Source organism: Lissotriton helveticus, chromosome 2_1 (assembly GCF_964261635.1).
Source record: "Lissotriton helveticus chromosome 2_1, aLisHel1.1, whole genome shotgun sequence".
Lineage (NCBI taxonomy): Eukaryota > Metazoa > Chordata > Amphibia > Caudata > Salamandridae > Lissotriton > Lissotriton helveticus.
In genome coordinates, this window is record NC_136059.1 from 1,283,195,732 (window position 1) to 1,283,221,439 (window position 25,708).

Below are 25,708 nucleotides of genomic sequence, written 5' to 3' on the forward strand. Positions count from 1 at the left end.
TCTTTTGTGCCGTCAAGGTAGAAGGGCATCGTACATTTTGGGTCCAGACGGTGAAGTCTCTCCTCCTTGGGAGGGTGCGGAGGTGGGAAAAAGGTAGGCAGAGTGATTGTTTGTCCTATGTGAAAAGGTGTAACTACTTTAAGAGGGAACGAGGGTCTCGTCCTAAGCACCACTTTGTCCAGATGCACAAAAAAACAAGCATTGAAAATGCAATAGGTCTCGCAATAGAAGAGTTTGACATTTTTCGTTTTGCATATGGATGAGTGGCGTTGCGTGGATGAGTGGCGTTGCGTGGATGAGTGGCGTTGCGTGGGTGAGTGGCGTTGCGTGGGTGAGCGGCGTTGCGTGGCTGAGCGGCGTTGCGTGGCTGAGCGGCGTTGCGTGGCTGAGCGGCGTTGCGTGGCTGAGCGGCGTTGCGTGGCTGAGCGGCGTTGCGTGGCTGAGTGGCGTTGCGTGGCTGAGTGGCGTTGCGTGGCTGAGTGGCGTTGCGTGGGTGAGTGGCGTTGCGTGGGTGAGTGGCGTTGCGTGGGTGAGTGGCGTTGCGTGGGTGAGTGGCGTTGCGTGGGTGAGTGGCGTGGCCGTGTGTGTGTGGCGTTGCGTGTGTGTGTGGCGTTGCGTGTGTGTGTGGCGTTGCGTGTGTGTGTGGCGTTGCGTGTGTGTGTGGCGTTGCGTGTGTGTGTGGCGTTGCGTGGGTGAGTGGCGTTGCGTGGGTGAGTGGCGTTGCGTGGGTGAGTGGCGTTGCGTGGGTGAGTGGCGTTGCGTGGGTGAGTGGCGTTGCGTGGGTGAGTGGCGTTGCGTGGGTGAGTGGCGTTGCGTGGGTGAGTGGCGTTGCGTGTGTGAGTGGCGTTGCGTGTGTGAGTGGCGTTGCGTGTGAGTGGCGTTGCATGTGTGAGTGGCGTTGCATGTGTGAGTGGCGTTGCATGTGTGAGTGGCGTTGCGTGTGTGTGTGGCGTTGCGTGTGTGTGTGGCGTTGCGTGTGTGTGTGGCGTTGCGTGTGTGTGTGGCGTTGCGTGTGTGTGTGGCGTTGCGTGTGTGTGTGGCGTTGCGTGGGTGAGTGGCGTTGCGTGGGTGAGTGGCGTTGCGTGGGTGAGTGGCGTTGCGTGGGTGAGTGGCGTTGCGTGGGTGAGTGGCGTTGCGTGGGTGAGTGGCGTTGCGTGGGTGAGTGGCGTTGCGTGTGTGAGTGGCGTTGCATGTGTGAGTGGCGTTGCATGTGTGAGTGGCGTTGCATGTGTGAGTGGCGTTGCGTGTGTGTGAGTGGCGTTGCGTGTGTGTGTGGCGTTGCGTGTGTGTGTGGCGTTGCGTGTGTGTGTGGCGTTGCGTGTGTGAGTGGCGTTGCGTGTGTGAGTGGCGTTGCGTGGCTGAGTGGCGTTGCGTGGCTGAGTGGCGTTGCGTGGCTGAGTGGCGTTGCGTGGCTGAGTGGCGTTGCGTGGCTGAGTGGCGTTGCGTGGCTGAGTGGCGTTGCGTGGGTGAGTGGCGTTGCGTGGGTGAGTGGCGTTGCGTGGGTGAGTGGCGTTGCGTGTGTGAGTGGCGTTGCGTGGTTGAGTGGCGTTGCATGTGTGAGTGGCGTTGCATGTGTGAGTGGCGTTGCATGTGTGAGTGGCGTTGCATGTGTGTGTGGCGTTGCGTGTGTGTGTGGCGTTGCGTGTGTGGCGTTGCGTGTGTGAGTGGCGTTGCGTGTGTGAGTGGCGTTGCGTGTGTGAGTGGCGTTGCGTGTGTGAGTGGTGTTGCGTGGGTGAGTGGCGTTGCGTGGGTGAGTGGCGTTGCGTGGGTGAGTGGCGTTGCGTGGGTGAGTGGCGTTGCATGGGTGAGTGGCGTTGCGTGGGTGAGTGAATGGTTAGCTGTTGCTTATGCGACGTATAGCACTTAATACTAAAGTAGGCAGACCTTCTTAGCCTTTGTGAGAATAATAGCAAAATAAAAATAAAAACCAGATCAAGTCAAGGACGCAAACGGCACCATGCTATTGTTTATTTACTCAGATGATTTGCATAAAAATGTAACTTGTGAGCACGTTTCTCTAACTCTCCAATAATCCCATTACAACACTTTGTACAAATGAGATTGGGACTCATCCTTCCGAAGTCGAGAAAAATGTGCAACGCTGTGTTGAAGTTAATTTTTTTAATTAACAAAATGCAAATAATGTGGAGAGATTTCAAGTGATTCAGGAATGGGCGCCCTTGTAAAGAGAAAGTACGGCCGGCCTGGGCAGTGATAGGGGAGGAGGGAGGAGAAATGCGAGTCACGGCAGCAGCAGCCTTTGATGTGCCTGCCGGCCGGCCGTGAATAATTAGGGGGTGAGAAATGCGCTCGGAAGGCTGCCTTTGATGTGGTAATGCGAGGCAGGCAGGCAGGCGGCTGGTGGCATTGTGCACGCGCTTTTTAGGGCTTGCGCAAGCGCAATGACCTAAAAAGCACATGCACTTGAAGGAATCGCCAGTGGAATCGCCAGTGGATAAACACTGGATAAGCCCCTATAGAGCTTCGCCAGCTATGCGCTGAAGCGCATCAGCAGGCGAGCCCTAAAAAGGGGGCTTAGAAGAAAGAGCCTGAAGCTCATTCACCCTGCGAGCAGAGGGGATGGCGACAAGAAAGGCAGTCTTCAGAGTGAGGAACCTAAGAGGACAGCTGTGAAGACGCTCGAAAGGAGTGCACATAAGGTAAGTTAAGTCAAGGTTCGAGTCCCACTCGGCATTATGAAAGGAGATGGAGGAAATAGAAGAATAATGCCCTTAAAGAATCTGTTTACAATAGGGAACTTGTGTAAAGAGGGCTGATCTGGTAGCCGAAGGACAGGTTTGGGTGGAGGATCGTCCCCTGTGGCTGCGATCGAAGATCCGCCCGAAGGGACAGTCTGATCGGAGGATCGATGGCCATGCTCAGAAGCTCGAGGTACTAGACTCTGTGTGCCCCGTTCGGAGCCACAAGAATGACTTGGGCTGGTTGCGATTGATCTTCTTCAGCACTCGGGGCAAAAGTGGTACAGGTAGAAAGGCGTACAGGAGGCTGCTGTTCCCCTCGCGACAAAAAGCATAGTCGAGAGAATGCCGCCTTGGAAACTCCAACTCAATGCGCATTGTCTTCAGTGGAGAACAGATCTAACCAAGGCTCTCCCTACGGCGGAAAGAGACCTTGCACCACCTCGAAGTAAAGATGCCATTTGTGATCCACCAGGCACCGACAGCTGAGTTCGTCCGCCCTGACGTTCAGAGAACCTGCAAGGTGTTGAACCACCAGGGTCATGCCCTGATGTTCCAGCAATGTCCTAAGGCAAAGGGCATAGGGTCCATGACCACACCCCACCCTGTTTAATGCAGTACCACATGGCGGTGGTGTTGTCAGTGAACACCTGCACTGCATGCCCCATGAGGGAGGGAAGGAATGCCTTTAGTTAGTTCTGATTGGGGAAGGGAGAGGGATTGGCCTGTGACCCAATCCTGGGCTGGTAATTATCACTGCAGTTGTTGTGCACTTCCCTCTGAGATCTGGACGTAGTCGGAAAGATTCCCCTGATGCTGAGCCCACTGGAACTTCAGGTCCCACTGCAGAGCCCGCATATGCTACCTGGCATGATCTAACAGCAGAATGCAGGAGGCCATGAGGCCCAGCAGCACAGAGCCATTCTCACCAAAATCCAGGATAAAGGCTAAATCATCAATATAGCCCAAACATCCCAGACTCGCTTTTCGGGATGATAGGCAAGAAACTGCACTGTGTCCAGACCAGCTCCAATGAAATGACTTCGACATGTTTATAGTGAGCGCCAGCGAGTGCAGGAGATTTGCTGTAGTCTGGAAGTGGGAGACGACAGCTTGGGACGAACCGCCTTCAACAGCCAGCCAGTCGAGATTGGGGCAGACTGGAACCCCTGATCTGCGCAGATGAGTGGCGACCACCGCCATCACCTTCGCAAACACCCGAGGCGCACAGGTAAGGCTAAAGGGGAGCACTGTTATATTCCATATAGGTACCTTTTATAGGCGCAGGTAACACTGCAACATTTTTTTTTTTTTTTACTTTATTTATACATTTTTTCTCGTCTAACAGCACAAGGAAGAAACATCCACAGAGGTCACACAGGTACATATCATAATCACTTAGTCATCATTTAGGCACTGTACATGAGCAAATGGATAGCACGGGCAGATATTAGACACAGAGTAGCTTATGCGATTCATTTTAGCAAACAATACATAATAATAAGCAGATCTGGGTAGTCCTAGAAATATGTAACATGGGTAGTAGCATTAATCAGCTAGACAATTGACATTAGCGGTCCCATAACACTTCAAGAAACCACACCCTGTTGATTGCAAGGCACGTACAGTGTAGTGTATGTGTCACCTTGTGTAATCCCCTATCCTGTCCGTGTACCGGGAGGGATCCTGCCTTCTCCACAATCTATCCCCTACAGCTTCCTTTTCAGTGGTGTGCGGTGCACCCCTGAAAATATCCTCGTGAAGGGTTCTGTGCAGGTGATAGGCATAACTGCATCATTCAACTGTCAACCTCCGAATTTGAAGAGGCTGCCGTGTCCTTTAACAAATATATCTTAAGCGGTCCCCAAATATCCTTCGGCCGGCTCTGTACTGGGGTCAATTCTGCATAGGTGGTATTCTGGTCCTGACAATAAACCAAGTCATCCAGCCATTCCTTAAACTTAGGAGCTCTACCTCGTCCCCAGCGACATGCAACTCGCCTCTTAGCCAGTAACAGTGCGATATCCGTGAACTTTCGAATAGATTTGGGTACATCCCTAGTGTATCCCAATAACATAATTAGCGGGTCTCTGGCAACCGCCCCAGACGTCATAACCTGTAGTGCAGCCTGTACCTGCGTCCAGTAGTCAAAAACTCCTGGGCATTCCCAAGCCAAGTGTAAGAAACCCGCCCCCGCTGCATTGCAGCGATCGCATCTATCGGTAGCCGCCAATTGGAAGCGCAATTTTCTCACAGGTGTATAATAGAATCTTTGTACACTGCAACATTTCACCTATATCCTTCCCTACATTACAAACATAACAGTTCATAGGGACTGACCTTTTACTTAGATACAATACTACATTCAGAACGCAGGTTTCTTCCTAGGTCGAAACTCATACATTATGCATGAGGCTTCTTGGAAGCACAGCAGGATTGACAGCAGGACAAACATCTCCTGTATGATATCTATGTATAAAGTTGATGCCTGACGTCATCCTATAGGCAGACACAGTAACACAGTGAGGTAGGACCCCTGAGTAGACTTGTGGGTATACATGCATCATGTCTTGCTTAGACAGAGGAGACTGTGACTTCTCGGCTGACACACTGACCAGAGACACTGAGGTTCCTGCATGTAGACACTCCAGCTCACAGTGGTCTAACATCCCTTGCGGGGTGTCCAACTCGAGATCAGGACGGGGGTCCCATATTCCCTCCTTTCTCAGGTAATGGAGTGGACTAGACCTTAGAGGGATTCTTGGCATAACACCTACACAGATGCTAGGTACATTTAGGTACAGCTAGTCGGGGAGGCATTGCATGAGTACGCACTTTCTTATAATGTGTTTTATGTACTTGTATATATCCAGAATTACTGCAAAATGGTAGAACTGTACCATGCCTTTACTTTTGTAGTACTGCTAATACAACTCTGCTAATGTCTAATGGTTGTTACAGCATATCTATTCTATACTAGAATGACAACTGTTCAATAAATCTTTATTGAAACGTCCAGACTGTTGATTCTGTGTATCTCTGAGACAAACTAAGTGAGAACGAGTGACTGAACAAAAAGTAGTACATTATTTCCACGATTGTGGTGGGTCAGGGTTGTCTTGTTCTGAGGTTGCCAGAAACTATTCTCTCCCCTAATAAGAGGAGATTCTAGTGGCACTGTGAGCTAGCTTATGCAAACAGGCTAACATATTCCGTGGGGGTGGTTGGAAACAGCCTGTCACCAATCCCACAGTTTATGTTATCCGAACGCACAGATCCTATATAGGGTATATAGGAACTATACGACAGCACGGTGAACTGAAAGTGCTCGTGGCCTACTGTGTACCGTAGGTAGCGTCTGTGGGCTGGCATGACAGGGCTATGGAAATAGGCGTCCTGCAAGTCCCAAGCCACCATTCAGTCTCCAGCAAGAGCATTTTAAACTTCTCCTTCCGGAGGAAGAGGTTGAAGGCCCTGAGGTCTAGGATAGGACATAGGCCTTTGTCTTTCTTGGGCACCAGAAAGCAGCGGGAATAGCAACCTCAACCTACTTCTGGTGCAGGGACCATTTCGACAGCTCCCTTGGCCAAGAGAGCTGAAATTTTCTGGCAAGAGAAGGCCAAATGATCCTCCGATATGCGATCGAAAGATGGTGGCATGGAGGAAGGGGTATTCTCGAAGGAGAGGGAGTAGCCCCTTCGGACTATCTGCCAAACCCACTTGTCCGACGGGATAGATTGCTAGTGAGGGAGGTGATAGCTAATCCTGCCACCCACTGGCCATTGATGGCCCTGAAGGGTCAAACTAGGAGGGTTTGGAGGCTGCTGCAGGGGCGGAAAGGGTGGACTGGCCTGCCCACTGGCCCCTGGACCCGTGAGGTCACTGGGTCCAAAGTCAGAGGCCACGCAGAGGCTGGGCAGCTTGCATGAACCGGTGGCTAGACTGAGCCGGACGTGGTGGGGTTCCCCTTCCGTAGCCATGAAAGGGGTGAAAGGCAGACTGTGGTGGTCAGGAAGACACAGTGAGGCCCAAGGATCTGATTCTATGAATCCTTGAATAGCTCTAGCGCCTAATCTGCATTGTCACCAAAAAATCGAGGGGCATGTCCAGCAAGGTTGACTGGACATCCCCCAAAAAGCCAAAGGTCCTTAACCAGGTGTAGCGCGGAAGAGCTACTGACGTGGCAATCCTTCTGCCTAGTGAGTCAGTAGTATCCAGTCCTCATTGAATCGTGAATTTAGCTATGTCCCTCCCATCTGCCACTGCATGGGAGAGAACGGCCCGGGCCTCCTTCGGGTACTGAGGCAGCACGTGGGCAACCATATCCCAGATTGTATGGTAATATCAGCCCAAGAGGAACGTGGTATTCAAGGACCACAGTGCCAAGCTGGAGGAAGAGAACATGCGCTTCCCGAGATGATCCAGCTTCTTGGATTCCCTGTCTGGGGGAGCAGAAAAGAATACACCTTTGGAGGAAGAGGCTTGGATCTTCAAGCTCTCGGGGTAAGGATGTTGGGTGAGGAAAACTGGGTTGCCTGGGGCCACACGGTGGTAGCAGGCAAACATAATTTCCACAGGAGCCCCCGTGCTGGGCTTGGAACAGGTGCCTAGAAAGACGTCAGAGAGGGCTTTGTTGAAGGGCAGGAGGAGTTCGGAGGAGGTTGCTGCAGGCTGAAGCACCTCTGTCAGGAGCTTAGTCCTGACCGCCAGTGAAAGAAGCTCTAGGCCCAAGGCCTCTGCTGCCCTTCGCACAACCACAGCATAGTACACTCACTCCTCCGTAGCCACGGTAGGGGGGGGGGAGGGGAAGCATGCCAAGGTCCTGAGAAGTGTCCAGACCACTGGCGTTACCCAGGTCCTCTCTCCAGTCCGGCACTTAAAGATGGTCTGCTAAAGGGTCTGATTACCCCTCCCAGTCCTCATCACCACCCTCTGGGAGATAGGGAACACCAGGGATGAAGAGGGGAACTAAAGTATCCTCCGGCGACGGGTTTGGCGTCGGAACGGATCCGGGTACATCTCGGTAGGAGGATGGGGATGCGTCAGCACCGTCGTCATCGGGATCGGCGTTGGGGAAGGTCGATTAAGCTCGACCGGCGTCAATCCGGATTTAGGCCTGGATCCACGGGTGACCTTCGGGCCGGCATCGAAGGCCCAGGGCCCCTGACCAACTCTGCAGGGCCTTAAGGCACGCCGGTAGAGTCAGGCTGCCCAAACATACAGTGGAGGGCTTTGTAAAATGTAAAAACTTGGGCTGGGGACGCCTCTGCTCCCAGAAACGGTGGGAGGCGCTGAATCGTCCCTGAATCAGGCACCAAAGACAGAGCCTTAGACAAATGATGCATCGCATCAGCTATCCACTAAGAGGGGGGGGGGGGGGGGGGCAAAGAGCACTTGTGCTTCTTCGCCTTCTTCTTGTGCTCTACTTACCCGAGGACTTCAAACACTTGGAATGGGACGAGGTGTGGTGGTTCCGCAACCGGTCTTGAGACCTTCCCCTCAAACGAGACTGGGAGTGACGCAAAGCCGACCGCCGGGCCTCCAAGAGCTTTCGGGACCGCTCCCGCAAAGACTAAGGATTCATGGCCCGGCAGTCGGAGCACGACTTCGGGTCATGGTCGCGCTCCAGACACCAAAGGAACATGAGGTGTGGGTCCGCAACCAACATCAGCCTGTAAAAGGCCCCACAAGGCTTGAAGCTGGCCTGACATCCCTCACACACCAGGAGTCGAACAAAATGCCAAAAAAAAGTTTAGTCAAAGAGTGACTAAATGGGTAGCTCTCTCCGGATCTGCGCTAGGTTGGCACGGAAAAAGAAAGAACAGACTTCAGCGCGCAGGGGGCGGCCTCCAAGTAGGCACCGCGACGTCATCTTGGCAACCACGATGCCACACAAAGCACCAGCGAGGTCTTCAGAGGGCGTTCCCTCATTCGCGTAGGAGTGTGTCCCATGTAAATGAGTGAATCCCTTTGACTCTGCGGCTGTGCCTTATTACAGAGATGAGAGCAGAGGCAACGAATCTCTCAAGTGATGCACTGACAGTGCGCCCCATGAATGCAGCTCTCTGGAGTGGGAAAAGGGAGTCCAATGGACCCCTCCACCCCCCAGACATCCCCTTGCAGGCGCGTGCAGTCCCAGAGTGCACCGCCTGCAAGGGAATCTCTAACCCCCTTCAAAGTGCAGACGGATTGCTGCCTGCAACGAGAAAACACAGAGCAGTTTCAAAACATCCGCTCCTTTTTTCACAGGAATGTGCTGCTCCCAGGCAAGCAAGTACGCAGCTGCCCTGGGGAAACTGCGTTCACCCTAATATGTCTAATTTTCTCTGACTGTGCCGGGTGCACCTTTTAAAAGGTGTGCCCAATCAAGGAAAATGCACCGTATGTGTAATATGGCCCATGGTGGTTTATGTAGTTTATTAACAAGTTCATTTTATGCTACAATTTTATTATTCAAACTATGACTTGATTTTTTCAGAAATTGCTGTAAATCAGCATTTAAATCTACATCCAGAAGCCAACTCAAATGAGATTATGAGTAATTTCTTCAAATCCACTCAATCATAAAATAAGGCTTATGCATGTTGTGGGTAAAAGTGAGTGTGAACAAAAACACACTTTAGGTTCATAAAAATTGAGGATCTTTTTACAAGGTGTAGATCCTGTGTTCCCCAGAAATGTATTACATTCGTGGGAAACATGATTTTTATAACCTGCCTAGTAAATGGAATGGAACCTATAAAATAGGTTTTGTTCTCAATGCCCGTTCACTGTGGGAGTGGAGGGCAGGTATTGATCAATGTGCTAAAATAGAGGAACTAATTTATCTAGCATGTGGATGCCTCAAGAAACACTCCAGAATCTAGGGGGAATTGTGGGTGTATTACAGACTAAAAAGGGGGCCTGTCTGATGCTGGAGAAAGGGAACAACAGGAAAATTGAATGGTTGTGAATGACTCCTGGGATTCTCCTGCGTAGAACCGAAATGTGTGCGTTTTTACTAAAAACCAATAAACAGTTATCCAAAAAAAATAAGATTTAGGTCTGGCAATTTTGCCAGGTCGAAATGGCAATTTGAAACTGCATGCTGAGAGCGCAATGGCAGGCCTGAGACTTGTTTAAATGGCTACTTATGCGGGAGGCACAATCCGTGCTGCAGACCTATTAGTAGCATTTAATTTGCAGGCCCTGGGTAAATGTAGTACCATTTTATTAGGGACTTACAAGTAAATTAAATCCCACTGGGTGTAAGCTATTTTCACCATGTTTAGAGGAGACAGCACAAGCACTTTAGCACTGGTAAGCAGTGCTAAAGTGCACAAAGTCCTAAAAGCCAACAAAACTGGGTTAAAAAAACTGGAGGACAAAGGAGAAACGTTTGGGAGTGGCCCTGCAGAGAGGGCCAAGTCAAACAGGTGGTATTTGGGGTTACTGTGTGCACACTATAGAGAATTCAAACATGTTGGCATTGTTAATTCTTGTTTTAAATGCCTTGGTGAAGCAGAGGATAATCAGTGTTTCCATGTATACTTTAGAAAGAATGTTAAGGGAGTGAAAGCTACTTTTTCCAATCAATCAAAGATTTAATTATAGTTGTGTTACGTTCTTGTTGAGACTTGAGGAAGTACATTTTGCTAGAGGGGTAAAAAAAGATATGAATTGTCACAGGTGTAGCTATTAGGAGTTCACTTAAAAAACATCTTCGGTATCAAGCTCGCATTCACAAAATTTAATTAGCTTACTTGCCATTTATAGCTGCATAAAAGCACTTATAAAACCCATTTACTTCACAAAATGTGCTAAAATTTAAGATACTCATTTTCACAACCTTAAAATACATACGGCTATGACACTGAATGAAAATCTTAAGGCCTGTAAACTGTTGGGTTACCAGGCTTAGCACACTCGGAAGATAATATTGAAACCTCTGAAAGTTATTTCCCCTTGGAATAAGATTAAGACGACAGCCGTGGCATCACATTCATAAAATCCACAATAAAGAACTATGGATAGAGACGGAGCCGGTGAGAGCCTGCCAACGTTGCTTTAAAAGACAAATATGCAACAAGGAACTCAGTGGACATCCAGACAACTCCAGAAAGAAGCATGAGCTCCAACACTAGGAAGGATCCCAGTCTACATCCACCGGTGAAGGGCACGAAGCAATGGAGAACTGAGTAGGAGACCAGTCGGCTATTTTTAGTAGTAGAAGAATTGTTTCTTGGAGCACCGTCAACAGCTCTGTCGAACTACTCAGCATAAAAACAAGAGGAGATAGGGACACTTATGTTAAGCTGTCTCAGTTCAGGACATGGTCAGTCAGTCCATTTAGGTACTCTAATACAAGATCTATGCAGTGGCCTGGTTGGTGTCTTATTAACTCCTCAGTTCCAAAGACACTAAGAAGAAAGTGAACTGGGTGGAGAGTTTTGACAGACAACATTCATCTTCACTAACAGAGGCACTGAGGAACCTGAGCACTGCAATGGAAACTCTCCTTGATACTGAGGTATGAAGGGGCTGTAACTCAGATATTGCAACCACACTCATTGGTCAACATGCAAGTCTAAAGAGGGGCTGAGGTAAAGCAGAGTATTTCACAAGATTTAAAAACCAATATGTTTTGTGAGCAGAGATTCTAAATCAAAGAATGATCTATTAAGGTGAATTGAATGTTTTGCCCCAAGTCCCAACCGTTCCAAGTCTATTAGGCCTTCTAAGGTGTCACCTGGGCCACATTGCTGCAGAATTAGCACTACATTACTCCAGCTGTGACATCACCATTAGTAGATCAATGGGAAATTGGGTGGAAAATGTATTTAGTTGCAAAATAGAAGAAATAAATAGATTAACTATCTATGTTCAACACGTATTACAACAATTGAATGTTGAGAGCTACACTGAAGACAGTGGAGCGTATCTGAACCATTTTTGGTTTAAACTGTTCTGCTCTTACATCTAATGTTGGCCTTTCTGTTTTTCATTTAGAACATTCAGCCATCAGTGAGTGGAATGTTCCAATATCATAGCCCTTCTGCCTTGGGATATACCGCTTGTTAAAGACCCTCTCCCTCCTTACAGAACCACAGCTGTGGTTCTGGCCTACAACTCTGGGTCAGGGCCTATTACAACGGTTATAGCCTTAGTGAGCGAGAATTAATGCTGTATTGTTTTAAGTTTATTTTCACTATTGTTCTTATTTGCCTGCTATGGGTGGCATTTTCGTAATATAATTATGTGGCTTTGTTTTTCTGGTTACATTTCTGTTGAAGGTGTGCTGTAGCATCTTGACTGATGAGTAATAGCACCTTGAGCATTCTCACCGAATTAACCGTATACTAAGAGTCGCAGGACCTTGGTATTTATGATTTTTTTTTTTTTACATATTGTTTAAATTAGACGCATGTTGTGATAATGTACCTGGAAATTGTAATGGAACCACAAATTGAAACCAAGAGGTTTCTTTGTTTTATAGAATTTTTTTTTAAATGTGCATATTTTAAGGTTACGGATTTGAATTAAACAGGAAATTATGGCAGTGTACTCCGCTTCCATATATGCCACTAGAAAAGCACCTTAATTTAGGAATTGACAAGGTTCATATTTTATCCTTGTGATGATTTTTAAATGTCTGCTTAACTAATGAATATTGACACTTCAAGCCACTTTCTTCGACCTAGCGAATGAATTTTAGCAAAGAATATAATGTTAGAGTATTGGTAATTGGCTTTGGCCAGAATCAGATGTTGCAGGTGTATTGAATGTCTTTTTGTATTCTTTTATGCTTGTTAAGATGAATAAAGATGATTGGCTGAGTAATAGATTAACAGAAATTACAGAAACACCTCTGGCCAAAACGTTTTTGTACTGAACCAGGATAGCGTTTTACAAATAACTTTCATATAATGTAATTAAGATAACACCAAACCTGTTTTAACTCTTGCACAAAGCACTGTAAAGCCAATCACAGTAGTCTGAGAAAGACAAAGTCATGCACATTGTAAACGGCAATCATGCCCTCTACCAGCATTTGGTTATCTTATATCGAAGCGACAATTCACGATTCTCCTAGGGCCTCTGATATTGTACTCGACATAGTAAGATTATGCGGGAACCAATGGGCCCTTGTGCCAGTCAAACCTTCGGGACGCATCTCCTCTGCTATCTTTGAAGAGGATATAGGCTCAATAACCAGAGGGTTAACGAGAAATAAGGATACCTTTAAAGTTCGTTTGTATCTGGTAACATTTGCAGTGTTTCAAAGTCGAGCAACATCTTCTGGCAAATGGCGGTTTGCTCTTTTAACGTGGAGATTAGTGTTTACTTTACATGACCGCACAGCGAGATGGGCATGTAAAGCTAACAACTTTGCAATCTTGTAGGATACACGTAGTGCTAAAGGAACGGTTGTAGGTTGTCGCTTTTTTCTAACACACAATACCATTTAAATGCCAGTAAATGAACTGTAAAAACGTTTCAGAAGATACCAAGAGTTTGGAAAACACAAAAACACAACTGTTTTTTTTTTTTGCAGCTCCAAAGTGTGATGAAATAGATTTTTATAGGATCAAAATAATGAAGACATATTAAGCTTCTTAACCCCGATTTTCACACATGATTGTTTTCACACTTTTTTAAATAAGTAAAACTGTATGTCTGAGCAAATGTAGTAGCTATTTCAAATGAGACCTGCTTTGTCAGTAAATGACACTGCACTATCACACTACGCTTTCATAATATTTTTGCAACAGTGGACCCCAAAAGTCACCAACAGCTACATACCACCCTCCATCACCTGCTGAATACATTTGCTACACTTTTTCTTTGCAAAGAGCTTGGATGTTTCACAATCCCTATGAGTTCAGTGATGTAACTTTGGTTTCAGCACCCCCCACTCTGAACATTGTCCGATAACACTGGAAGAGGTTAGCACGAATACTTTTAGGAGAAACAAAATATTTATGGTGTAATTATAAGGAGGGGGAGTGGAAAACTCACATACCATTTCATCAGCCAAGATACCATTTACTTTATGTTTGTGCAATAGTGCTAACCAGTTCAAACCGATCTTCTGGTATGGCTTCAGCTCCAGGCTAAAAGGGATTAAAGATGGCACATGTTAGAAGGAGCACTGCAAATAAAGCAATCACCTGTGCATATTAGAAGAACAGAGCCGATTCGAAGTCACTAAAATCCTACGAATAATTCCAAAAAACTGTGGCAACGGTAAGAGATCTTAGAAAGTGAGCAGTTAGTGCCTAAAAAGTTTCAAACATCATTCCAATATATATTTTGCATTTCAGTACCATCATCAATGTTATCTACATGAATTTACGTTCCTTGCCCAATGTCAAATTTCCAAAGTGGTTCAAAACATACTCAATCTATAGTAGAACGTTCGAATAAGGAAGTTATGCTTATTGGTACTTAAGGACAATATTGATTCAGCCACCAAGTATTCAAGGCTGTCTAATCAGACTTCCTACACGAGGGTCAGCTCTACTATTTCCCCCATTGGCGGGGCTCTGTGGTCCTCTGCTCTAGTGCAATCTCCAGGTCTCCTTTAGTGTCCCACTGTTTGGAAACGGGATCAAGTAGGACATAGACAGAAGCCATTTGGTTGATGATCAGAGTGGAGGAATTAGAGTGTGGAGAAGTCATGAGCAGCAAAACATTAGTGCGGCACCTCAAAGTTGTTCATATCACAAAACAGGAATACACAACTTTTCCTGGTAAATCTCTTGCCAGGTCACCAAATGGCCTAACCAGAAACTGCTTCTCACTTAGTTTAACTAAGAGCTGTGTGCGACCAACATATTGACTCTGTGAGAATAACGGGCCATATATAGTAGGTCTGGGAGGTAAATTCTGTTCCGCTTGCGGAATTTGCGTAATTTCGCGTTCCGCGGAGAATACGAAATTGCCCAAAATTCTGAATTCCGTGACTTCGCAAATCTTTTTGCTTGTTCGCGTTCTCAAATGCGCGTTCGCAAGATATTTCCCCCCCCCGAGCACGCAAACAGCGATTGCGAACAGTAAAAATGCATTGCGAACAAGCAATACCGTGTGAGATTTTTTACCGTTTCGCGGAGATTTGCGTAACGAGATTACGCAAATTCCGCCCACCCCTATTATGTAGGTGAGGCAATACCGGTCGGTAATGGTGAAATTCGGTAAATTTCACCGTTACCGACTGGTATTTAGGGATTTGAGATGTAGGAGGCAGGTTTCAAGGATTCGGTAATTTACCGAATCAGTCATTTAAGGAATCAGTAAATTAACCAAATTCTTAAAATTCCGATTCGGCAAATTACAGAATCCTGAAACCTATGTAGGAGGCACTCAAGTGAGTGCATTTTTGCATTCAGGATTCGTTATTTACCACAAACTATAAGTTGGTGGTAAATACCGAATACCTTCAAAAAAGCCATTTTTTGCTTTTTTGTCAGTTCCATGTGGCTGACATACATGCATGCATGTGTCCCACATGTGCACACATGCACGATTCAGGGGTGCAACAGGGTGTCAATGAGACACCCTGCCACCCTTGGATATGTTCCCCCTATTACCGATTAGGTATTTACCGAATCAGTAATAGTGAATGGCTTCCCATTCATTCCTATGGGCCTCCAGGCCCATAGGAATGAATGGGAATTACCGAATCGGTAAATACCGAATCGGTAATACCGAATATTACTGATTCGGTAAAATTTACCCAATTATTACCTACATACTATTTACTGATTTTCAAATACCGAATCGGTAAACATCAGTATTTAAAAATCGGTAAATAGTGATTACCTACGTATGGCCCTAAGTGACCATCCCTGGCTCCTCTGTACAAGAGTGTAGACTCCTCAGATCTTTGAAATACTCAGTGCTAAAGCTAATCATTTCGTCTTTTGGCCGGAGACATAATATTTCGTTGGGCAGGATTATCATTGGAAAATGGTTATTATATGGCACAAAGGCACTACAGGAAGGCAGAGGAGGGCAGGAATGCAGAGGAGCATGCGATAATCAGGTTCATCTTCGCAGGAGACGAAGAGGGCAGGGAGCAGCACAAGGGAACATGAACAGAGGGCGCAAAAGACGCAGAAAGGCATGAAAGCCAGAGCAGTGGAAGTGGAGAAGCGCTGGCTGTGAAGCAGTGGGAGTGTGATGGCTGCAAGGAAGTGCAGGGAGGGGTCGCTGGTAGGCAAACACAGAGGGAGTGGTGGCGGTAGAAAAGCACAGAAGAAGGGGCGGAGGCATGGAATAAGAGTGGAGAAAGACAGGAAAGCACCAAGGAAGATGGGGTGGGAGAAAGCACAAAGTGAGGGGTGGGGGCAAGGAAGAACTGAAGGAGTGGGGGGAGACCGGGAATCTCAGAGAGGAGTGGAGGCAAGGAAGCATGTGGGCTGACACAGGGAAGCACACTGGAGCAGCGGCATGGCATCACAGATGGGCAAAAATCAGGGGTCATGAAAGGCAGAGGGGGGCATCAGAAGAGGGAGGCACAGGTTTTTGGGTGTGAAGCAAGGTCACAGAAAGGCGAATGGGAGACAGAACAAGTATGAGCAAACAGCTCCTCATGTGCAGAAAATAATTAGTAAAAAGGAGCAAAGGTGCAAAAAGCTTCTCTTTCACAAATGAACACATTTACAATTAATTGTACCTTTCGCTTAGGATGGATGGCGGGTTTATGTTCCATCCGCTTTCCCCATCTTCTGTTATTTTGGTCACTCCTTTGGTCAGTTTATTTGAAATATTTTCACATTTGTTCATAAGTTTCAAAACGACTTCTCTTTCCTTGATCAATGTTTTACAGTCCCAAATGAAACTCTCTGGCAGTCCATTTGCATTGGAAAGTTTATTAAACTAAGGAGAAACAAATGTAAAGACTAAGTAAGCCATTCGATGAAAAAATATGGTTTATGCAATGGCAAGGATTTCTCAGAAGAAAGAGCATTTATTCACATGAATTAAAAGCAAAAAGACTTCTAAAAGTAAGAAATTCAGGACAATTAGCCTACAGGTAGCTGTTAAGAGGAATACCATGCTTTACGGTCTCTCAAAACATACCTACTACATACAAAATCGCATAAGACATTTAACACTAAAAAAGTTTCAGACAGTCATTTGCACATCCGCCATAATTCATGCTCGTACCAACTTTTTCAGATTCAGAGCAAACAGAATACAGGATGAATGTGTGCCAGAAGGCAACTTAAATGATTACAGTGACAGCTAGATAGAGAAGTAGTGAAGACAGAAGAGTTACTTACCTACAACAGTGGCTCTACATCATGTGTATCTTCACTGAAGTAAAGATTAGGAGTAAGCATGCATGTGCATGCAAATATTTCCATTCAGCACCCACAGGCAAAAATGGCTTAAACACCCAAATTGTATCCCCCGCGAAGTCTGCAGACTTTACATGTGGGAGGAATGTGAGTGATCTGCGCCCCCCTGGAGCCTGGTCAGCTAAGTTGAATCTGGAACAAAGTGCACAACCGGTTAACGGGCCCAAATTCTCACTGAATGAATTGTGGAATAATACCTGCATGAAAGACATTCCAAATAAGGTATTTTCCTGGTATTCGTGACAGGGAGACACAGATACACCTCATTGATTTTCCAACGTCAACACTCCAAATACCTCCCTTCTTTCCCCGTTTACCTCCTTTACCTCTGTTCTTTTCTGTTCACTGCTGTTTTTCCAGTTAGCGTGGAGGGTGAAGCACTTAGGGAGAAGTTGGACTCTCTCCGCATCTGCCGTACTTGGGGCCCGATGTAGGTAAGTTCATTTTTCCGGTTCTTAAATACCGAATCGGTATTTATGAATCGGAAAACTGAATGTAGCAAAAAAATAATAATAAAAATAAATAAATACCGAATCGGTAACAATCGGAATCCACACTCGGTAAATACCGATTCGGTAATCTCCGAATTGGTATCACCCATTCAACCCTATGGCCCTCCAGGCCCATAGGAATAAATTTGAGATACCGATTCGGATATTACCGATTCGGAGATTACCGAATCAGTATTCACCGAATCGGTAAAATCCAATCTCGAAAATTCGAATAGAAGACATGTGAGCCAGTTAACCAATCAGGGACACCCACCACACCCCACAACAAAGCAACAGAGAAATCAACCAATCAGATGCAAGTACCACACCCCAGTACCTGGAGGTGGCCACACCCATGCAGGTGCAGAGCTACAGAACTGTTTGGAGAGCTGGAGGGGCGACAGATGAGCAGGCTGCACTGAGCCCAACGGAGCATCACCATCAGCGGCGGCTGGTCCATGGGGGCGTTTGGGCGCCGCCCCCCCTGTTTTTTCGCCGTGCGAGAAGGCAAACAAAGGTAGTTATTACCAATGATAATAACTACCATTTGTTTCTGCCTTGCCTTCTCGCACGGCGAGAAAGCAGAAGTTCCTGTGTGGGCGGTGTTACTCGAGGGCAGGGGGGAGCGGCTTGCCCACTGTTGGCAATACTGTCAGCTTGAGAGGCTACCCAAACAGACAGTATTAACACAGTAGGCAAGCCGCTCCCCCCTGCCCTCGCGTAACCCCTCCCACTCTCCCTGCTCTCTGTATGCTACAGCATACAGAGAGAAATGACGTAGGTAGGGCAGCCGGCCGAACCTATCACAGCGCTGTGCTGTGGTGGAGGGGAGGGAGGCTGCCTGCAGCCTTCCTGCTGCGTCACGACGAGTCGAGCACCATGGGAATTTCAAACAGGACGGCGCCGCGGGAGTCAGGACTTGAAGGCGGGAAGCGGAGCCTAAGGTAAGTTAAGTTTGACTTAACGTTAACATGAGCATTTTGCTCGGCCCTCTCTAAAGTGCACATTCAAAGCGCCGGGTATTATTTCCTGGGAAATCTCACATACATTGTTCATGCGCGAGCCGGGGAGGGAGTGCGAGACACTCGATTTTATAGCTTGAAACGTGAAGTGTATACTGAAACGCTTGAGCTTCCCCTGATGCTTCATTTAGTAAAGGAGGAGCATTTTGCAGTTTTGCCTATACATGATGATGTCCTCCACACAAAATAATATCACCTTAGACCTGCGATTAAGATGCAGATGGTTGCGACAGAGAATGATAGCTTCAGTGCGGTCTCTCTGATAGATGAATTACATTAAGGTGTGTGGCATTAGTTTGCACTAATCAAATGGTGTGGAGTTATCTATACTTTGTAATTGTATATCTGTGTGAATATTAAGTAAGAATACTACTAAGATTGTAATTAAAATGAGCCGTGTCCTTGTGCCCCTGTCAGCAGGCCTGTCTAGTCTAACGCTAGGCCACACTCGTGCTACCCCCACGGTGACGGAAGGGCTGGCCCTGGTAAACACAACCACAAGGGGCCCCTGGTGTGTACAGTCATCAGTGGAGGTCAGGCAAAGCAAACGGGTTAGGGTTCACGCAAGGGCAGCTGGGACCCTTGGCATGTCTGTACCAGTACGGGGTGAGCTGTGCGCTACTTGGATCCCCCAGCTGCAGGACTCCGGGTATTCCAGTAAGATGAATAATTAACACATTTCTGTCACCACTGCTCTCGTTTGTATTGTTACTTTCTACTGGTATTCAGAATAGGTGTAATCTAATTACTACTTAACTCATTTGATCGACTTCGGAAAGATGAAAGGCTCAGAGGAACCGGGAATCGAAGCAGTGGCATCCATGCCATTCCCGGATTCTAGCAAGGATCACATTATTCACTGAGCTATCTTCTCAGCTCATACGGACGTTGCAGGGATGTTGTGTTATGTGTAGGGTTCAAAGTGCTGAAGTAGTAGGAGACACTGCACCCCAGGGCCAGGAGTAGGAGGGGTGCAGAGGTCTGTGTATGTGGCCCAGTACTGGAACTTCAAGGCCCAGTTCTGCAGCAGCAGAAGGCACCGCAGGGCTGTATCAGTGCACCTGTAAGAGTGTGTGTGTGTTTTTCTTTTATTTTAAAGTGTTTTGTGCGAGCGTGCGTGCGTGTATGCATGAATGTTTGGTGGAGAGTTTTGTGGTGATTGGATGTGTTTGTGTGTATGCGTGTGTGAAATTGAATACATTTCTTTGAGTGTTGTCTGTTGTGTATGTGTGTGTGTTGTCTGCAACGCGAGAGCATTTTACTCATTCACGCGGCAAAATCGGTAATAAAAAATACATATGCGTCATGATTTATAACTTTTAGCGCAGGCGGCTTGAACAATCTGCCCCCAGAGAAAACAACAGATAACCATGGTCTGGCGTGCCTAGACCAACCGTTCTTTGCAAGGCTGCACTGACTATTCTTTGTAATACGTTCTCCTGTTAACTCAAAAACAGGCATTTCCTTGCTTTGCCATTTATTTTAGCACGATTCGCATTAAAGGGTCGTGTAATACGCGCCATTCGATCAGAAAGTGTCCTGGCACTATAAATTAATGATTCTTCATGATTTGCAAGTTAATTATCAGACAAAAAGAGAGAGTAAAACTTGGAGAAGCTTCGGGTTTGCGAAGGTGTGTGTATAATTTATATAGTTTCTAATTGATGCCGAATATTTTAATTTCTGATTTATTGGATTTAGAATGCTAGGCCCAGCAGAGTTCCCTACTGTACAAAGATCTTGACACGAAACGTTGCCTGCATATATTATTTTGACAAATTGCCGAATTAATACCCTTCTAATAAAACCTATGTCTTGTATTCTAGTAGACCAGCTGCAGGGATATCTTACTGCTAATATGGCCGTGGTTGGATTTGATATAATTATGTGCAGAAATATGATGCGCGACCTGTAGACAGACAACGAAAATGTGATGGATGAGGAACATTTTAAATCCTGTACATCTGCACTGATGAATTTAATCCATCTGTGATTTCTAGAGCCTGCTACCCGCCATACTTTCACTCTAGGCGCTTTATTGACCCTGTCTATTGTAATGCTGAATGCACTTCCTATCAACTAAAGGGCTGCCAGCATTGTTTCCTCCTCGCATGTGGTGTGCGCTTGTGATGATGAACATGTGAATGTCCCTTTTTGCAACAGTAACAGCTGCAATTTACAGCTCTTGGGGCCTCAGTCCCTCAGTAATTTCTCATTTCCATAGGGTCCCTCAGGGTCTCACTGGTAAAAAGCAAGCAAGTCCAAGCTACCCAGCCCTGCCAGAGTAACTGTACTAGCGGTTTCAATAACTCTTTTGAGACAGTTACCAGCAGGCAGGCCGCCTGTGTCATTTCAGAATCGAATAAAGGTAGTATTTTATAGATCCAACTAGCTGCTACCCATGCTGGTTACATTAGGTAAAACGCACGTACATGCCTAAGAGGAACCCGGGATTGTCTACAACGCGATGGTAGGAGTCCAATTAAAATGGCAATCTGAGCCTACAGTTAAATTAAACACTGCCCGGCGTCAACGATGCCAGCTCCTTGCCTGCTCTTGGCTGAAGGGACGTCTGGTTCTTTCCTGAGTCCTTGAACTTTTGGCTGTCACGCTGTCAGTCTTTAGTGTGCAACATTATGCGTCCCACTGCGCTCGCTCGCAACGGTGCAGTATGCCAATCATTTTATGCCTCACTACTTTCAAATGTCACCAGCCGCCACTGATCACCATGGAGTCCCAGGAAGGCCAGAAGGATGGAGGTGACAGAAAAAGGAAGCTAACATTCAGCACAACTGAGCTCCAGGTGCTGGTGGAGGAGGTAGTGCAGCATTACAGCCAGCTTTTTGGGAGACAGTCCCTGCAAGTAGCAGAGTCTGTCAAAAGAAACACCTGGCTGGCGATGCAGAGCAAAGTAAATGCCCTAGGGGTCACACATCGGGAAATTGAAGATATCAAAAAAAGCTGGTATGATATGAGGATCACCACCAAAAAGAAGATTGCAACCCAGAGGAAAGAATCCTTAGCCATAGGTGGAGGGAAGAGCCATGCACCAAGCCTCACTGAACTGGAGCAGCTGGTGGAATCCACCATGGAGCTGGAATGCATACACGGGATTGGGGATGCCGACAGCTCAGCCAGAGCTGCAAGAAAGAAAGGTAAGATGCATGGACATGAATCCCCACCCATTCCCTGGCCCCTTCCCCAATGTGGGTGACTGAATCACAATCCAGAACATATGTCAGTACTCACCAGCAATGCATCATGGTAGTCGTAGTCCTAGGAACATACATCAAAGCAGCCAACACAGAATTCAGCATGCCATGCCACACTCCCCATACACAAGCAGTTGAGGCTTAGGAAATTGTGTGATAGGAATGTGTTTAATGAAGATACACAGGTGATCATTATCCATGTCTGCCCACAGGAGAGTCATCGCGCAGTGCAGCGCAGGGAGGGGAGGAGAGTGCACCAGCAACGGCTGCGAGGAAGAAGCCTTCAGACACATCAGGACCCAGCACTGTCCCGGAGGACACTTCCACAGCGCAGGCACCCACAGCTTTGGAGGAAGACACCACAGTACAGCCACTGTCACCCCTGCTGTTTGGGACACAGACTCCGGCAGCACCTGCAGGTGCCACAACACCAACCTCAGGGTCCTCTGTGCATGTGAGGTCAAGGAGGCAGGATGTTCCACCACTCAGTATCCTAGAAAGCTCTGATGAAGAAGAGGTGGAGGTTCATACACCTAGCACTCCACCACTGGCTGGCAACGCAGGCCAACAGGGGTCATCAGGATCTATGCGTGCAAGTGTCCGTGGTCGTAGGGCACCTGAGTGAGACGAGGGGCAGGGATATGCAGGGGGCTTTGCTGGTTTGGAAACCACTATGGTGAAGATCCAGCGCATGCAGGCCAAAGAAAGACATGACTTGGTAGTTCGGACTGGACTGTTCCCATGAGGCACATGGACTGTTCCCATGAGGCACAGGGTCAGAGCTGATTTGCATATAGCCAGTGTCTAACCCAGGGTGGTGTGGAGTGCAAAAAAACGATGGATTTAGGCCCATATACTTGTACTGGGGTGAATGTATGACATTGTTCTACATTCTGTCCATCAAGTGTGTTTTTTGCAATTTCACCCCGAGTGGGCTGGGGATGCGCAGACGTGAGTCCCAGGCTCTCCACACCACTGGAGTCCAGCTATCCAGGCTGATAGCCAGAAACCGGTCCTTGGATGCTTGATTCCGGTCTGGGAAAGACATGGCTTGGTAGTTCGGGCTGGACTGTTCCCATGAGGCACATGGTCAGAGCGTGATTTGCATATAGCCAGTGTCTAACCCAGGGTGGTGTGGAGTGCAAAAAAACGATGGATTTAGGCCCAGATCCTTGTACTGGGGTGAATGTATGACCCTGTTCTACATTCTGTCCATCAACTGTGTTTTTTGCAATTTCACCCCGAGTGGGCTGGGGATGCTCAGACGTGAGTCCCAGGCTCTCCACACCACTGGAGTCAGGCTATCCAGGCCGATGAAGACTGAAAGCCAGAAACCGGTCCATGGATGCTTGATTCCGGTCTGGGAAAGACATGGCTTGGTAGTTCGGACTGGACTGTTCCCATGAGGCACAGGGTCAGAGCTGATTTGCATTTAGCCAGTGTCTAACCCAGGGTGGTGTGGAGTGCAAAAAAACGATGGATTTAGGCCCAGATCCTTGTACTGGGGTGAATGTATGACATTGTTCTACATTCTGTCCATCAACTGTTTTTTTTGCAAAGGGATCATGGCAGTGCACAGACAGGTGCGCATCCTGAACAGCAGGATGTCAAACATTGATCGGGGATATGCTCCATGGCCCTAGGAATGGAGTCCATGGCAAAAGGAATGGAGTCCATGGTAGAGTGGGTGAGGGAAATGGGTGTGCGCATGGGTTCCCTCTGTGACATGCTGGAGAGTGACCAGACAGAAAGGCGCAGGAATAGGCACGTACTTAAGCAGCAGAATAAGGCCATCAACCGGCTGGCAACTGCAACCACCCTGCTATGCCGCCGGTCAGTGAACATGCAGACTGACATTGTGCACTGCTGCAGTGACTTGTCCAGGGGGATGGGGAGAATGACCTCTGCTATGGAGGTACAGCTGAACCAGCAGACAGCCACTGCTGGTTACACGTGTGTCGGGGACACAGAGGAGTCCACAAGCAGGAGTGGATCCAGCACGTCTGTACAGGACGTTCGTCGGAGCAGCAGGCTTCATGCAGAAGACCCTGGCACCACTGCGTAAGTTGACCCCCTGCTCCATAGCTCCCACACCATATTGCATAAGTGCAGGCATTAACAAATAATCCTGAACACAGGACAGGTCACAGTGATGTGAACTTTGGCCACCCAGTGTGAAATGCGGATGTTGTTTGATTCATGTGGTCTGGTATATGTGAAGTGCAGTAGTGCATATTAAACTGAATGCTTCAGGAACTAAAAATGCCTGGGTCTCCTCACTCTATTAGAAATATCTGGTTGTGATTTCTGCGCGTCTTAGTCTGCCATCTGTTGCTGGCGCTGCTCCTGCTTCATTGTGATCGGATTGTTCTGTCCCATCATCTATGTCCTCATGAAATGTGATTTCTACCTCTGTGCCCTCCTTGGTGGCAAGATTGTGCAGCATGGCGCAGGTCGCAATAAATTTGCAACAGATCATTGGCGTGTACTGCCGTGCACCTCCACTCTTATGGAGGCAGCGAAATCTGCTTTTAAGCAGTCCAAAAGTGCGTTCCACCACGCAACGTGTTGTTCTGTGTGCCACGTTGTAACGCCTTCCACTCCTGGTGGATGGATTCAGGTAGGGGGTGAGGACAAATGAACGCAGGGCATATGCACTATCACCTGGGTGGAAAGTGAAATAATGATTAGTCACATACTCATGATTGATCCTTCTGCATTGACTATCAGGGTGTCTCACAGTTATTTACCTAGCAGGTATCCATCCCCAAAATCACCAGCAACAAGGCGTGTGTATATCCCACTATTCTGGAAGATGTAGGAGTCGTGGGTACTCCCTGGAAATTTGGCAACAATGTCAGTAATGAAGTTGGCAGCGTTGCAGATCACCTGCACATTGATTGAATGCGTAGACTTCCGGTTTCTATAAATGTGTTCTGTTGCTGCAGGTGGGCATAGTGGGATGTGCGTGCCATCGATACAGCCTATGATGTGCGGGAAGTGTGCAAGTTGGTAGAAATTGGTTTTGGTCTTTGCTAGTTCAGCAGGTGTGTCAGGGAACTCAATGTAGTGTCCCATCCTCTGCATCATGGCGTCAAGGAATTCCTGAAGAAACATGACAGGCAGCTCTGGGACACCCCACCTGCCACAGCAATCACATTCTGGTAGCTCCCAGAAGCAAGAAGGTGTAGGCAGCACAGCACCTGCACAACGGGTGGGATGGGGTGTGCTCTTGGGGTTGGGTGTTCCAGATATAGGTGGAGGTCCCCGATCGAGTCCAGGATGGTTCTGGGGTGTAGCCTGTACCTTTGAAGGATCTCTGGTGCAGTCAGTTGGAATAGGGTTATCCTCTGCCTACCCACCTGCTCCTCCCTTAGCCAGACCCTCTCTCCTGCTGCCTGTATCCATAGCCACCTTGTCATTATGTAGAAAGCCGACATTGTGGTTGCACTGTTGCATTTTGGGCCCTTCTTTTATATCCTGCACATGGTTTCCACCTGCTTTCATTCCATGGTAAATACCGACTCTTAAATACCGATTTTCATGGTATTCGGTATTTTTTGGGTTTCCTACATCTCGATATGCCATTTTTACCATTTCTGATTTACCGATTCGGTAAATAAGAATTCGGTATATTCCAATTTGTGAAATACCGAATCGGTATTTTACCGATTCGGACACTTTTTTTCCATATACATCTCGAAACTCTTCTTCCGGTCAGTAAGGGCCGAAATTACCGAATTTCGGCCGTTACCGAACGGTATTTGGCTACCTACATCGGGCCTTTGGTCTTTCAGGGCCCCCCAGTACATCAACACGTGAGGAAATGCGAGCAGCTGCTAGAGTCAGTGTCTGCTGACCAGCTGGCCACCCAGTACTTACCCTAATTTGCTCCGCGATTAATCAGATGGAAATTACCATAAAAGCCAGTGTTTTTCC

General features: G+C 47.4%; 1 protein-coding gene across 2 annotated transcripts in view; it reads right to left on the bottom strand.

The window, feature by feature from the left end:
- Positions 1-25,708, bottom strand: part of SMARCAD1 (SNF2 related chromatin remodeling ATPase with DExD box 1) — an 809,617-nt gene that overhangs the window by 260,183 nt on the left and 523,726 nt on the right. For both annotated transcript variants that reach the window (XM_078676227.1, XM_078676228.1), the window contains exons 10-11: positions 16,357-16,559; positions 13,702-13,792 (exon numbers count right to left, since the gene is read on the bottom strand). In XM_078676227.1, the coding sequence (XP_078532353.1) occupies positions 13,702-13,792; positions 16,357-16,559 (294 nt within the window). The remainder of the gene's footprint in view (positions 1-13,701; positions 13,793-16,356; positions 16,560-25,708) is intronic.